At 32.0% G+C, this 17,096-nt stretch overlaps 1 protein-coding gene across 1 annotated transcript; it reads left to right on the top strand.

Annotated features, from left to right (window-relative positions):
- The first annotated feature begins 10,250 nt into the window (after positions 1-10,250).
- Positions 10,251-12,409, top strand: LOC107941921 (cytochrome P450 81Q32). Its single transcript, XM_016875547.2, has 2 exons — positions 10,251-11,579; positions 11,668-12,409. Exons 1-2 carry the CDS (start codon positions 10,695-10,697, stop codon positions 12,286-12,288), a joined length of 1,506 nt encoding a protein of 501 aa, XP_016731036.1. The 5' UTR covers positions 10,251-10,694; the 3' UTR covers positions 12,289-12,409.
- Positions 12,410-17,096: the final 4,687 nt, after the last annotated feature.

Here is a 17,096-nt window from a genome sequence, read left to right as displayed (position 1 = left end):
ATTTCCAATAATGAGATATTTGAAGTGGCGTGGAATAGAGTCAAAATGACTTCGAGGTCCCCTGTTCTGTTTTCAGAAAATCATTATAAATGGTACAAAAATAGTTATAAGATAAAATTTATATTCTTAGACTCCTTAATGAGTCTAATTTCAAATGAAATAAACGATAACATATTTCGAATTCTGTATAATGAGAAAATTGATTTGTAGTGAAGAGTGGTCAGAATAGTCAAACAGTGAAACAGGGGAAACTTCAATAAAAATATGGTATTGATTGGTCAAACCAAAAATTGAAAATTTGATGGATGGAAGATATATGAGTCTATTTTCATGGAAAATTAACGGCACTTGATTTGGAGTTTCTTATCTCCAGTTATAAATAATTTAGTGACTGTTGCTCAGGAAGACAGCTTGTAGTGAATTTGTGATTTTGTTGCAAACATGGTTAAAACTTGTTAATGAGATGCTTTTCGAGTTCTTATGATCTTATTTGTGATTTCAATATTTGGTTTTAATTGAGTTCAGATTCAAGTGAGGTGAATTTGCTAAATATGCATTATGTTCATGGATACTTGGCCAAAATGGCAATTATCTAGGAATGATTTCTTGAAAATTTGAAATAATCGATCTATAAGTAAATTAATTGTTTGCATTGCTTAAAACTTACTAAGCATTGAAGCTTACTCCGTGTTCTCTTTTCCATTTCTTATAGGTTTATACTTTAGCTCAAGTTGGAAGGGCCGGAGATATCATCACACTATCGAGTCATTATGTGAGTTGAGAAGATTGTATATCATCATGGTTTAAGGCATGTATAGGATAGACTATAGGTAGAATGATATCTCGACTTTGTATACATTATAGCCATGCGAAGATGGCTTGCTCATTTTGTTTAGAGAAGCCTTATAATTGAACTAATGCGGTGAAATGTTTTAGTTATAACTTGACAGTAGTTAATTTGTTATTAAATATTCAGTTATGTTTTGATAGTGAGTCATTTTGGAAATTTATAAGAGCTCTTATGGAAAATCAATTAGACATGTTTGCATTATTGATAATTTATGTTTGGTAAGTATCTTTGACCTTATAGAAGTTTTGTTCAGTCAAGTAATACCTCATAACCTTATTCCGGCAACGGATACGAGTTAGGAGTGTTACAAAAGCTCCCATGTGGATGCTCTTTTGCTACAGTAGTTCTTGAAAAAATAATTTTGAGAAGGCGTTTCTGAACAAATAATGTCAAAAATGCTTCAACCAAGATGCAATGTCAGCAAAATTTCTAAAAAAAGCTCCCACGTAGACGCTCTTTTTCTACCGTAGTTCATACTTGGCCTTAGGCTATAAACGAGGCAAATATCATTCTTAGGTTGCATAAGTTTCAGCAAAAAAAATTAGAGAGGCTAAGCAGAATAGAAATTGAAGATGAGTGAACGTATTAGTGTTGTTATTTACTATAATGGTAAAGTCCGTGACACCGAGAACGATGTTGTTTTTTTATTACAGAACACAACTTGAATGGCTTTTAACCAGAGTATAGATTTTATAGAATTTCGTAAAAAAATTAGGCGCAAAATTTTTGAAATGATGCCAAGTAGGGTTTCTTCTACTAAGTATCGATTTTGTGCTTTGATTGATCCCGTGACATATGACTCATTTGATATCAAATGTGTTCGTAGCTTTGAGGCGATGGTGCAGACTCATCTCGCTAGTGGATCATTCTATCTTGAGTTATATGTTCAATTTTCATCACCAAATAAAATATTTGCGACTTCAACATCAATTGTTGTTCAACAGGAATATACGACCCCTAGCCGACACTCCGTTAGTGAGAGGCATAACACAAAAGCGCCCGTGTTTGGTGGTAGTATAGAAAACACAACTCCTGCATGATACTCGGTTAGTGGATAGGACATGCACATCGGTGGGCCGATGTTCGATACTGGAAATACATATTGGGAACAACATCAAATTTTAGTGGTTGGCAATCCACATATGATTGGGGACGTTACGAAACATCCACAAGAAGGGATGATGTACTCCCTAAGACGTCCACCAGCAAGGGGACCTCGTACATTGCAAATGATGGTGGGTTGGATGATGAGTCCGATGTGGATCCACCTCGAGAGCCCTGCCCCTATGGTGCAGAAGTGGCATTATTTTTTAAGTTAAAGCCTATTCCATCCGAACCTAAAGACGTTGAAAGCGGTTCAGATGAAAAAGAAGAAGATCTACGATTCAGGGCGTACTCGCCTCCAGCCCACATGCATAATGTTGATATATCGTCAGATGATACGTTAGAGTTTCCAAATCTACCATACAGAATGCGTGACCGTACAAGTTCGACATTGAATTCAAGTGATTTGGAAGTTGGTAAGGAGTTTCCAGTAAGGATAGTTTTCTTGGTGCTTTGAAACAATATAGCATCAATTACGGGGTTAATTACAACATGGTTAAATCCAAATCTGAGAAATTCGAGGCCAAGTATGCAGTGCAAGATGGTACACGTGCATGGAAAATAATGGCTTCTTTAAGGAAAAAGACATGCTTATTGGAGATAAAAAAGTACAAAGGTCCACATACCTGTATTGCCAGTACAGTATCACTGGGTGTTTAGGGTTTTGAATAATAATGTTATTACTTAATGTTGCATTATTTAACGTACTTCATTGACAGGTGTTTCACAAGATCATCCCAAGATGGATTCAGGCATGATGCTAGTATTCGTAGCCAAATGAGGTACATGCCATCTTACCGCAAGGCTTGGATAACTAAGCAAAAGGCGTTGGAAAAGATGTATAGTGGGTGGGACGCTTCATATAATGAGGTTTGGCAGTGGTGTCAGGTGTTGAAGAGGTACGTCCCAGGTTGCATAACAGACCTTGAAATGGTCCCTGCGTACTACAACAATCGATTGCTCTGTGGATGCCAAATGTTCAAGCGTCTATTGTGAAGCTTTAAGCAATGTTGGGACGTATTTATGTACTGCAAACCATTGGTACAAATTGACGATACATTTATGTATGGTAGATATACCCATCAGTTATTGCTAGCTGTGGCACAAGATGGTGGTGGAAGAATCTTTCCAGTTGCATTTGCAATAACATTGGGGGAGTCAGCTGATGATTGAGATTTCATTCTTTCTAGGTTAATGAGGCATGTATGCCCCCAATCTGATATCTGCGTTATATTGGATCGGGAAACTAGAATACTAACTGCAATTGATTGACATGGAAGCCTATGGGATCTCACACACCATCGGTATTGTCTAAGGCACGTTGCGTCCAACTACTAAGGGCAATATCAGTCTACGATTGAATGAAAGCAAGTGACTAACACGGGTATTTAATCTTTATTAATATACTTTCGGTTGTAATATTCAATTTATTCTGAATGGAATATTGTTATGTAATTTTCGCTATCAACTTATATTGGTAGGGTACGAGACCAATAAGAACCGTTTTCATAAAATGTTGGGGATTTTGCATTCAATTAACGATTAAGGTGCAGACTACCTCTGTAACATACCCTTAGAACAGTGGACATAAACATATGACGGTGACGTACGATATGGTTATATGACCACAAACCTGGCTGAATGCATAAATTCTATTCTAAAAGGAACACGCAATTTACCGATAATCTCGATTGTGCGAGAGACATATTTTCCTATGGCGACACTATTTTCAAAGCGAGCAGCGAGTTATAAAGGCCAAATGCAGGGATGCCATGTATGGTTATGGAAGGTATTGCAAAACATTAACAAGACGAAGGTGCAGGCTAATACTATGCACATTGTATGTCACGATCGTGACAACTTATGGTTTCATGTGACTGAGTTTGACTGACCCACCCAATGTATTACCGGCGGGCAATATCGTATACACCTGATAAATAGGACCTGCAACTGTGGGACATTTGACGCACTTCGTTATCCATGTGCTCATGCAATTGCAACTTGTCAAGATCTCCATTTGGATCCCATAAGATATGTCAACGAAGTGTATAAAGTAGAAAACATGTACAATGTGTGGAGACACGTATTCCTATCGATCCCAGATGAACGTAAGTGGTCGTCTATATCGCTTGGTCTGTTTAAGTTGCTACCAGATAGAGAATTACATCGCAAACCAAAAGGTCGACCTTGCTCGAGTAGAATACGTAATGTTATGGATATCTAGGAAAAAACAAACCAACAGAAGTTGTGTGGATGATGTAGGAACCCAGGTCATACAATTCGATCATGTCCAAATAGAAATAGTTGATAATTGCTGAAATGAAACGATGTTACATTATTTCTATTCCGCCTTATTCAAAAGAACTTATATTTTATTAAAATTATAAAATTAATTTACTATTAAAATATAAAAAATAACTATTTTTTATTAAATGAAACAATATAGAAACAACTTCTACAAATATATTTTAAAAAAATAAATGTATGTGCCGATTGGAATCAGTGCTACATGAAGGTGGATGATGATTACGCGCTGGATTCCTCCTTGGTTGCTCAGGAAAGGGTTGTGGTTGCTCTGGTTGTGGATGTTGGGAGGATAATCCACCTTGGTAGAATAAAGAATATTGAGGTGTTTGCATCACTCACGGTGGAGGTGTTTGAATCCTATAAGGTGATAGGGAATAATAATGAGATGAGCTCACTGACGGTGCCTCATGCTTTCCCTCCAGCAATGATGGCCTATATATCATCGGTTGAGTCGAAGTCATTGGGAAAGGAGATGTACCGGGCTATGCATTCTAACCTAGCATAGGACTGAGAAAAGGAAACATATAAAAGTTAGGATACATATAAGGGCTAGGATACGCACCTGACATAATCTGAAGGGGCTGTGATATGGGTGTTTTCGGTTGAGGCATTGGGCCCGGTGATTGTATGGGCGTTGTTGATGGGCCCGTCCCATCATCCCTTCTCATTGGATTTAAAGGGCCCCGTTGTTCCCTTTCTACACGAATTTGCTGACGCCTCTACTCTTCCGACAGTAAATATGGCTTGTCATGAATCCTAAATCATGACATGTAATCCGGGGTGCACACTAACTCTAGGACGATGATCGGTTGCGATCAGGTATATGATCGTACCGATTTTCCTAAATTTTGATATATTCCGACCAAAATAATGATCAATTCGTATTCATTAACTGTAAGTTAATTTTGTGCTGCTCATCGAGCACTTCAGGTTCCTTAGGAATCAGTTGTTTGAATCTAAATTGTCGCAACACTCTATCTGTCTAGTGCATCTCGACAATAGAATAGTTTACCAATGGGACCTTAACATGTCAAATGTTTGAATTTTGAAAGAATTCTTTCGAAATTACTACCCGTATTGCCGGATCCTCATATGGTGTCCATTGAAACTATATGAACGGGATAAAAATATTAATTATATACATAATACTAAATACTAAATATGAAACAACTATTTTATGTATATATATTTTATTTAATACTTACTTGCGCTTCCGACCGTTGGTCTAATAGAAACCGTATATCTTCAAGAGCGGTAGGTATTCCAACATAATTGGTTCCACCTAATTAAATAAATTTTTAGCATACAATTTTATTTTAAATCTATGAAATAATTGTAAAATCAAATAAAAATTTTACCTTGTTATAAGTAGGAATATATATAGGTGGTTCATTCGAGGACGTAAAAATGAAAAGCGAAACCGAGCCCATGATTATAGTAGTGATATGCAACCTCTAATTTTGGCTTTATTCGGTGGCGTCGCCCCGCACATCTTCCTGTACAATGTTTCCAACATGGTATACCCCCAACTAAGTTCACTAGCTGCTTTAAAATCAACGAGTTTCAGCAGCCACATTAGAAGTACGAGGTTTCGTGACAAATCCGGCATCAGATAACCTCCAATCATTTTAAGAATGTATGCCCGAGCATATCGTATTCTTTCTAATTTAGTCAGATCAATCCCCGGCTCCGAAAATGTGTCTCGTAACCAGCCCATCTCGATCCGGCCTCAGTAAATATTATCCGGAATCACACCCAAAATATCGTAGCATATTGCTCCCCAATCAACAGGTTGAACGGACCCGGTGACTGCGAACCCATCCACTGGCAATCCTAATTGTAACTGGACGTCTTCCAAAGTGGTAGTACACTCTCCGCATGGAAGATGGAATGTGTGCGTCTCCAGTCTCCACCTCTCTATTAACGCGCTTATGAGTTTCGGATCCAACTTGCACCCTTGGCCTATAATGGCCGCGTGCCAAAAACCTATTTTCCTCAAGTTATTTTCTATCAACGGTGATGGCGAACCAGATATGTTAAGAATATAACATTGTAACACCTGATCTACAGATTGTTATAAAAAATTATAAAATACAAATTAATTAAAATTACATAAATGAAAAAAAATTAAAAAATATTCAAAGTTTAAAATAAATCGTTACCATTTTCATTTGTTCGATGAAGATATATTTATGATCGAGATGAATTAATTTCCTTGCCATTGCTAACATGATCAGATATTTTTAAAATTATAAAAAAATATAATACTAATTTAGAAAAAAAATTAAAGTAAATAACTAATTATAAAGAGCTTTTCTAAGTTTAATGAGAAATTTGAGAACTTTAGGGAGAAATTGTAAAGATTTTTTGCTAAATTGTTAAGAATTTATGTGTGAAATAATAGGAATAGGGGGTTTATACTCCTTTTTTTTACCGTTGGAACCCCCCCAACGGTAAAAAAAAAAATGCCAGCTGGAATTTTAAAAAGCCAGAAAATTGCTCCCCCATGGAAGCGTTTTGCTGACGTGGCGAAAAGCGCTCCCCTAAGGGAGCAATTTTCTGGCTTTTCCCCCTAAAACGCGGCCACATAGGCGCGTTTTGTAAAAATCGGCCATTTCCGGTAAATAATGGTGTAATCAACCCATTTTCGTAAATATGAATGGAAAAGGGCCTTTTTAGGTAATTTAGTTAAAGAAAAGAAATAAAATAAAAAACAGTAAGGACAACATGAAAAGAAAGAAAGAAAGAATGAATGAAAAGAATAATACAAAGGAAAGTTAAGTGAATTTTAGTGGGAATATGAACCATGTAGCCAATTAAAGTGGCCTTTCGTGCCGATTTCGATACCAAAGAAGAGATTTCATCTTTCTCGTTGACTTTTACAATTCAGATATCTTAATAGTCGATTCTAAATCTTCTAAAATAATGACCAAAACTTTGAAACACTCTTTCTATAATAGTATTTTTAAATATTACCGGTGCCGCCTAACACGACGGTGACACCTAAAAAACATATATATTTTAAAATTTTTAATGGGTGTCGCCTGACATACAAATGCCACCCATTAAAAAATATTTTTTTAATCTTTCTTTTTCCACCATGAATACTCGTATTTTTCACGAGTATTACGAAAAATACATACTGGTGCGCTTGACATAGTGACAACACCAAAAAAATTCTTTTTTTAAAAAAAAAAAAAGTTTATCGTTGGCTCAACATTGGGGGGCAGTGCCACCGGTGTGTTAGACGACTCCGACAAACATTGAATTTTAAGTCATTTTCGTATATAATTTTTACTGGAGTCATTTTCGTAATTAATTAATTAAATTGGGTTATTTCTAAAAAAACCGATTAACATAAACTGAGGCCATGTCATCTTAGCTTTACGCAATTATGTTGACTTTTTTTTAAAAATAGCCCAAAATAATTAATTATTAAGACAATGAACTAAGGAAAAATTAAACACGAAAATGACCTAAAGTTCACAGTGTCCATCGGTGCCGCCTAATACACTAGTGGCACCGCCCCTCAATGATGACCCAATCATAAACTTTTTAAAAAAATATATATTATTTTTGGGTGTCATCGTGAATGTATTTTTCAAAATACCCATGAGAAATATGAGTATTCAAGGTAAAAAAAATATTTTTTAATAGGTGCCATTGATTTGTCAGGTGACGTGAGTTAATTTTTAAATTTTTTTTCCTATTTCTAAATGTACATAAGAAAATACGAAAAAATAATAATATTTTATGGGTGTCACTTGACACACCAACCACATTAATTTAATTTTAAATACCTCAGTATTTTTGGTGGCTATTACAACTTTATTATTAAGGTGGTTGTTACAACGTTATTCAAAGGTTGATAGTGCCTTAATTACATCTAAAAAATATATTTTAAATTTATTTATTTTTAGACCTCTGTACATCAATAAAATTCAACTAACATTTTTATTTATTTTTCTGACAATTATTTTTAGACCTTTCATCAACTTTTTTTTTATAACAATCACTTTTTTTCTTTTAAATTAAGCCTTTCATAGTCACGCTAGTAAAAGTCTATTCTTTTTTCCGGTGGGTTTTGAGAAATGGAGAAAGGGATGTTGTTGGATAAGATAAAGAAGAAAAAGGGAGGAACTTTATTATGGGATTTTAGTAATGGCGATGATATTTCTTCATTTTTTGTTCTCATGCTTCTTCACTCAACGATGAATGTACCAATTTTTTTAATGTTCTTGAAAATTTTAGTCTATAATGTTACTCATAAGCTTGATACAATGTGTTTGAGAATTGAAATCATTAAGGAGATAAGCTACTGTGTTGTTTTCCACCATTTGATTTCTATGATCATCTTACCGGATACTTCCTCATTTACATCAACTTTGCTGCTACATTGGATCCAAGTCTTTGTTTTAGAGAATGGATGACAAAAAAATTATTTTTTAAAATATTTACCAATGCTGCTTGACATATCGATGACACAAAATTTATTTTTAAAAATTTCTGGATACCACCTAACACATTGACAGCACTTAAATTTATTTTTTTTAAAAGTGTATGATTGGGTCATCAATAGGAGGCGATACTATCAATGTGCCAGGCAACATCGGTGATTACAGTAGAGAGCAAATCATTTACATATATAATTTTTTACCTTTTAAAGTCATTTTTGTAATTAATGAATTAAACTAATTATGTTGGTTAAAAATAGTTGACTTAGTCAAAGTTGACAGCAAATAAGAGCTATTTCTTGATACCCAAGATTGTTTGTTTGAGTGAGAAACGGAGAAAGAAAGTAGGCTAAAGGTCACAATTTCTTGTGGAAAACGAAATCCAACTCTAATTACGAAAGGGGTGAGGCATGTTTAGATTGGGTTTAAGACCACCATTTTAGGAATTGAGGAATAATTTATAAGAAAGTAAAGCAACGCCACATGAAGTTGGTCAACAAATTGGGCTTTCATGATATTTTATTATAAACATAAGTTCCTTTTCTATACACATGTTGTCTCCCTCTGTCTTTGCCTCCTTAATCAACGGAATTTGCACCTAATACCAACGTGATTTATTTATTTTACTTTATTTTTTTTACCAAATTAATATTTACATACTACATTCTATTAGTTTTCCTAATCAACTAAGAATGTTATTAAATTTATCATAAAAACTATAAACAATTCAAATTAAAAGGGCATAAAGATAAATTTAGCCTCTAACATTTACTCATTTTGTCATTTTGACACTTGACTTTCAAATATTCGTCAAATTACTTACTTTTTGACAAAAAAATTGATTGAACTGTTAAAATTTTAATAGCATTAAAGTGGTCACTAGCATGGTAGCCCACGTAGAATTTCAAAAAATTTCAAAAAAAGTTCATAAAAACTTTTGGAAAATTTATCCATGTTAGCAGTGAAGTAGACGTAAAAGGTCACATGAGCTACTATGTCAATTCCATTTAAAATTTAACATTTTAGTCAGTTTTTTCGTAAAAAAGTAAGCAATTTCACTAAAATTTAAAGGTTGAGAGCCAAAATGACTCAAAAAAGAGAATTGGAGCCAAAATGACAAAATAAGGAAACATTAGAGGCTAAATTTATCTTTATGTTAAAAAAAAACTTTGGAATACTTCAGGGGCCAAGCACAAATTCAATCTATTTTTCGACATGAATTATAAGTTCAAATTAAAATTTTAAAAACTTAAAAGGGTTTAAATAAAATTTTATGAAATTTATTGGATTAGAGCCCTTACTAGCACTCCTGCCCATGATTGTAATGTTTAAAAATTAAACGTTTAAGTCATTATTTTCATTAAAAAAAACAGTTTTGAATCTATTATAAAAAATTGATGATCAAAGTTGACCATTTATATAAATCGAAAGTCAAATTTAACAAAAATATAAGGATGAAATTGATAAAAGAAGATAAATATTAAGTGCTAAATTTAGCAATATAGCTATTTAAGATAGTGGGTAACTTGTTAGCCAATGGGCACCAAAATGAAAGTCAGGGGTTGGGCGGGCCCTGGTTGAAATGGAAATTGTGGAATAAGGGACCTTCACACTACTTTTCTCCATTTCTATCTTTTACGCTTCACTTTTTTATATTTTCTACAAACATGTCTTGTTTTTCCTGACCTCATCATGTTTGAACTTGGAAGTCAATAACCTTCCAGAATGCCTAATATTCAACCTCCATATTTCTAGGCTTTTATGTTTCACCCCTATTCAACCTCATCATGTTCACTTTTATGTTTGAACTTGCGTGGTTGAATTTTCCACTATTGAGTAGTCAAGGAGGGGAAGGAAGCGTGCAAATCCAACTATCTAATTAAATTGACGCAGAAGAACAATCCTCCAATTTATAAATAAATATATTTAAATTATAGTTAGGACAATCTTGAGAATTGAAGTTGGTCGCCAGCCAAGCCATGTTTATGCAAATCCTCCTCTTTGTAGCTCTTTATTCCATCACTGTCCACTTATACCACAAGTTCCAAAAGCATCCTCCCACCCATTTTCCCTCTTTACCATTAATTGGCCACTTCTATTTACTTCTCAAGAAGCCTCTCCATCGTTCCCTCGCCAAGATCTCTGCCAAGCATGGCCGTGTCCTTCTCCTCCATTTTGGGTCACGCCCCGTTGTGGTTATCTCATCGGCATTGGCTGCTGAGGAATGCTTTACCAAAAACGACATCATCTTTGCCAACCGCCCTTTACTTTTATACGGAAAGCATCTAGGTTATAATTACACTAGCCTTATCTGGGATTCCTACGGTGATAACTGGCGAAACTTGAGGCGTATATCATCGATTCAACTTCTTTCCGGGCACTGTCTCCAATTGCTTTACGCCACACGCCTCGATGAAGTCCGTTTGCTCTTACGGAAGCTGTTCAAGGATCATGATCGAACGGTGGACTTGAAATCCAAACTTTTCGAGCTGATGCTGAACTTGATGATGCGGATGATATCCGGGAAAAGATATTACGGTGACGATGTGGCTGTCGTCGAGGAAGGCACCCGGTTTCGTGAAATAATGAGGGAATCCTTTCTTTTGGCCGGCGCAACGAACATGGGTGATTTCCTGCCGATGATGAAGTGGTTCGAGAAAACTGAGAAAAGGATGATCAACTTGTTCAAAAGAAGAGAGGCATTTACACAAGAATTGATTGATGAATGTCGACATAATATGAAAATTGGTAAGAAAAGTAGTTTATCCACAGACGAAAAAAAGAACATGATTGAAGTCATGTTGTCTTTGCAAGAACAAGAGCCTGAAAATTACAAGGATGAAACTATTAGAAGTCTCATGATGGTAAGCTTTTGCTTTTCTTGCTTTCTTGTTCTTAATGTCTACTCTTATTAAATAGTATCCTAACTCGGTTATTGAAAATGTTAAACAGGTTTTACTTTTGGCTGGAACTGATACGTCATCAGGGACAATAGAGTGGGCAATGTCTTTCCTTTTGAACCATCCCCAAGTCTTGAACAAAGCCCGAATTGAAATTGATACAGTGGTCGGACAAAATCGGTTGATCGAAGAATCAGATTTGCCCAATCTTCTTTATCTTCATTGTATAATTAACGAGACTTTTCGAATCAAGCCCACCGGTCCATTGTTAGTACCTCACGAGTCATCAAAAGAATGTTTAGTGGGAGGGTACCGTATACCGCGTGGAACCATGTTGTTGGTGAATGCATGGGCTATACAAAACGATCCCAACAATTGGGAGGAGCCTAATGTGTTCAAGCCAGAGAGATTCGAGGGTTTAGATCCGTCGAACTTCGCGTTCAGGTTAATGCCATTCGGGAACGGGAGGCGGCGGTGTCCCGGAGAAGGGTTAGCCATGCGGATGGTTGGATTAACTTTGGGGTCACTGATTCAATGCTTTGAGTGGGAGAGAAAAGGTGAAGAGATGGTGGATATGAGCGAAGGGCCAGGCCTTACCATGCCCAAGGCTCAACCTTTACAGGCTAAGTGTCGACCACGCCAACCATTTGTTCCCTTGCTTTCCCAAATATAAACCCTTTGTTTCGAGTATTAACTAGTACTAAGATGAAGAGCTTCCTGTTTGGATACATATGCTTGTTTAAGCCGTACATATTAGTTTTTATTTTTAAATATAATTATTTAATATTTAATAATTGTATACATCTTTTACTAGCATTATCTCTTTCTTCTTTCATTGGTTTTTTGAGCATGACCAGTAGGTGCCTAAGATCAAGTACACTGCTAACACGGTTAGACGACCAACCAATTACTACCCTAACATGGGTATCCCTTACATTTTTTATGGTAAATAAGCATCTTGCACTAAAATAGTTTTGGACAACAGCAGTAGGCTAATTTTGAAAAATCACCATAAATTTTGAAAATCGAACTAGAGTATGAAAAAAATATGAAATTAAATCTTATTGAGTCTAGTTTCTTATAGAAGAAACGGTGTAGGCAATGAAATTGTGAATTGTGAGATATAATAAATTTAGTGAGACAATGTCAGAATGATTTCAGGTTCCCCTGTTCTGACTTTGAAAAATCATAAAAAATTGGAGAAAAATAATTAAGGGATTAAATTTATATTTTTAAAATACTTAATGAGTTTATTTTCAAGAGAAATAAGCGAGAACATCATCCGAATCCTGTACGATGAGATAATTAATTCTTAGTGAAGAAGGGTTGGAACTGTCAGACAGCAGAATAGGGGTAAATTTAAAGAATAAACTGTACTTATTGGCTAAACCAAAAATTCTGAAAAATTTATGGTAAGAAGATATATGAGTCTAGTTTCAGAGAAAATTAGCGGATCTTAATTTGAAGTACCATAGCTCTAGATATAAATGATTTAGTGACTATGACACGGATGGATAGTTTTGAATATATAAATAAGTCAGTAGTGAAATTATTGATAATGTTACTTATAAGCATGATATATACATTAAGTAGAGAGGAGGAGGAGAAAAATATATACGAATATTCAGCTAGCATGGCTAATTTGCATGTTTTAGGCTCAGGTACTAAATTGAATAAAAGTAAAACTTTAGGGGGTAATTTTATAAAAATGTCAAAAATGACAAGATTGAAGGGAATGAGTTGTTTTATTATCTAAATTAATAAATTGAATGAAATTATCAATTTAAGATTGGGTGAAAATTGAAAAAAAGGTAAATTACCAAAATGCCCCTAAATCTTGGTATTTCTGCAATTTAGTCAGGTAGGTCCGTATAACTTGAATGAGCATGTAAATATGACAATTTAAATATTATATTGTATTTTATATGATGTTTGAATTGAATATATGAAAAAGATGTTACATGAACATGAAAATGAATGCAAAATAATATAAATTAATTGAAATTATTCTGAAAATCTCGGTAATGCCTCGTATCCTATCCCGGTCTCGGGTACGGGTATGAGGTGTTACATTTTTTTTTATTTTAGTACTTCAACTATATATTTTTAGTGACAAAAAGAGTACTTAAACTAATTATAAAGCTTAAATCATCTCCCCCAACGAGGAGGTCTCATACAAGCACAAATCATAAGATTTATAATGCACTAGTTTAACCATTCTATCAGCATCCTGATTATCTTCTCTGGTGATGCGTGGTTGAGAGCACCAAAAATATCCTCTTCTCTGTAAAATAGTAAAAATAACAGTAAATGGGAAGTAGGGTAGAATCCTCAGGGACCGGATTGTACGAATGCTCGTTTCTTGAAATCTTGGACAATTTCTTGGCCAAGAAAACTTGCGTTCCTGAAAAATAAAAAACAGAATTAAGAATTTCGATTTGGAAAAATAAAATAAAAACAGAAATTAAAGTTGAATTGAAAAATATTTAAAAAATCAACTAATTTCAAAGAAAGTTTATAAAAACTTTTAGAAAATTTATCCATGTTAGCAGTGAAGTACACGTAAAAGGTCACATGAGCTACCATGTCAATTCCATTTAAAATTTAACATTTTAGTCAGTTTAAAGGTTGAGAGCCAAAATGACCCAAAAAAGAGAATTGGAGTCAAAATGACAAAATAAGGAAACATTAGAGGCTAAATTTATCTTTATGTCAAAAAAAAAACATTGGAATACTTCAGGGGCCAAGCGCAAATTCAATCTATTTTTCGACATGAATTATAAGTTCAAATTAAAATTTTAAAAATTAAAAGGGTTTAAATAAAATTTTATGAAATTTATGGGATTAGAGCCCTTACGAGGACTCCTGCCCATGATTGTAATGTTTAAAAATTAAACGTTTAAGTCATTATTTTCATTAAAAAAAAACAGTTTTGAATCTATTATAAAAAATTGATGATCAAAGTTGACCATTTATATAAATCGAAAGTTAAATTTAACAAAAATATAAGGATGAAATTGATAAAAGAAGATAAATATTAAGTGCTAAATTTAGCAATATAGCTATTTAAGATAGTGGGTAACTTGTTAGCCAATGGGCACCAAAATGAAAGTCAGGGGTTGGGCGGGCCCTGTTTGAAATGAAAATTGTGGAATAAGGGACCTTCACACTACTTTTCTCCATTTCTATCTTTTACGCTTTACTTTTTTATATTTTCTACAAACAGGTCTTGTTTTTCCTGACCTTATCATGTTTGAACTTGGAAGTCAATAATCTTCTAGAATGCCTAATATTCAACCTCCACATTTCTAGACTTTTATGTTTCACCCCTATTTAATGACTTTAGTATTAATTTAATAATTAAGTGCACGATTTTTAAGTAATATAATAATAACCCCATCAACAACTCATTTAATATTTTCTTGGTTATATCATAATTAAATTGTTTTTATCAACCGTAAAAAAATAAAAGGGAGGATCAACTGTTATTTTTTTACGGTTGAAATTTAGTTCGAAATTTGAGATAGTTTGTATAAAAATATTAAGTTCGAAAAATAAATTTGGGTAAAAAATTAAGCCAATTTAAAAAATGGGCTAGGCTTGAACATTAAGGTCCGAGTCCAATTCATCTCGTTTTTAAGTTTATAATATTTTATATTATGCTATTTTTATATATTATGTAATTTACAGCACAGTAAAAAATAAATATATACTGAATATATAATACTACTCTAATGTAAATATTAAAATAATGTTAATATGATTATATAAAAAATTTTAATAAATAAAAAATATATAAAAAAATTAAATGTTAAATAAAAATAATATAAATATTTTTTTAAAAATAATAAGAATGAGCTTAAATTAAAATTAAATAAAATTCTAAACTCGTATTTTAAACAAGACCAAATTTAAACAAAAATAAAGCAATAAAATTATGAACACCTCTAATAGTAGTGATAGGATGAAGTCATAAATAGAAAATTATGGGCTTTTTTATAAAAGTAACCCTAAAAAATAAATTAATTATCAAAATAATCTATTTTTTTAATTATGTACAAAAATAACCCATTTTCTACAGTAAAAAGTGGTGGAGCCATATGATATGGCGCCATCACTTTGCCACGTCAGCCACGGGTATTAAAAAATTATTTTTTGGTGGAGCCATATTGAATGGCACCACCAGTATAAAATACTAAGAAAATACTAAAAAATATGGAAAAATGGGGGACTTAAAAAAAAATTTATTTTTGGGTGGAGCTATTTTAAATGGCGCCACCACTTTTCTGATTTGTCAGGTTCTTATATTTTTTTTTACTTTTTTTACTTTTTTAACTTTTTTACTTTTTTTTCTTATATTTTGTCTCTTTCTTAGATTTTTTTAAGTTTTATATTATTTTCTTAATTTATTTTACTTATTTAATTTATATTATTAATTTTAAAAAATTTGTAATATATATTTAAAATGTTTTATAATATTTTTTTAAAATTTTAATTATTATTTTTAAAAATATTTTTTAACTTTATATATATATATTTGTGAAATTAATTATTTATAAATTTTAAAAATGTATTTTTCAAATTAATTTTTTAAAATTTTAAAAAAATAATTATTTTTTCTTTTTTTTAGTTTTTTGAAGTCTAATTTTTTTCTTATTTTATTTTGTTTATCTATTTTATTTATTTTTATTATACATTTCAAATTAAATTTTAGATTAGTTTTTCATAGATTTTGTCTTTTTCTTTAATTTTTTTTCTTTTTTTAAGTTTTATATTATTTTCTTATTGTATTTTGTTTATTAGTTTTATAATATTTGAAATGTATGTTTAATATATTATTAATTTTACATAGAATTTTTAAATTAAGATTTTATAATTTTTTGTTATTTTATTTTAGTTAATTTAATTTATTTATTTCTTATTATTAATTTTTAAAAGTTTGTAATGTATATTTGAAATGTTCTATAATATATATTTGTTAAAATTTTAAATATCAGTTTTACATTTTTTTTAAATTTAAATGTATATTTCTCAAATTAATTTTTGAAAATTATAAATATTATTTTTTAAATATTAACCATATTTTTAATAATATAAAATATTAAAATAATTTAAAGATATGATCTTTCAAATTTATTTTTTGTTTTTATTTTTTAATAATATAAAACATTTAAACATTTAAATTTTTAAATAAAATTTGTATAAAAAATTAAAAAAATGTTAAATATTTTTAAAAATAAATAAAAATTATAAATTTAAAAATTCTATGTAAAATTTTAAAAATATTTAAAATCATTTAAAATGATTTAAAAATGTTTTATAATATTAAATATATTTAATATTTAAAAAATAATTTGAAAATATATTTTTAATATTTATAAAAAATATATTATAAAACATTTTTAAAAAATACATTTCAAGTTTTTCGAAATAAATAAAATAAATAAGGACTTAAAAAAGAAAAAAGAAAGTCAGAACTTT

The sequence above is a fragment of the Gossypium hirsutum genome, chromosome A05 (genome assembly GCF_007990345.1).
Source record: "Gossypium hirsutum isolate 1008001.06 chromosome A05, Gossypium_hirsutum_v2.1, whole genome shotgun sequence".
In the NCBI taxonomy this organism is placed as follows: domain Eukaryota; kingdom Viridiplantae; phylum Streptophyta; class Magnoliopsida; order Malvales; family Malvaceae; genus Gossypium; species Gossypium hirsutum.
The sequence above is the reverse complement of the archived record's forward strand: the minus strand, read 5'-3'. Positions and strand labels throughout refer to the sequence as shown.

Bases quoted from the DNA above. Each gene is read 5' to 3' on its own strand.
- LOC107941921 (XM_016875547.2), top strand. From the start codon at position 10,695: ATGTTTATGCAAATCCTCCTCTTTGTAGCTCTTTATTCCATCACTGTC. The intron at 11,580-11,667 runs GTAAGCTTTTGC...AATGTTAAACAG, and splicing joins CTATTAGAAGTCTCATGATG to GTTTTACTTTTGGCTGGAAC.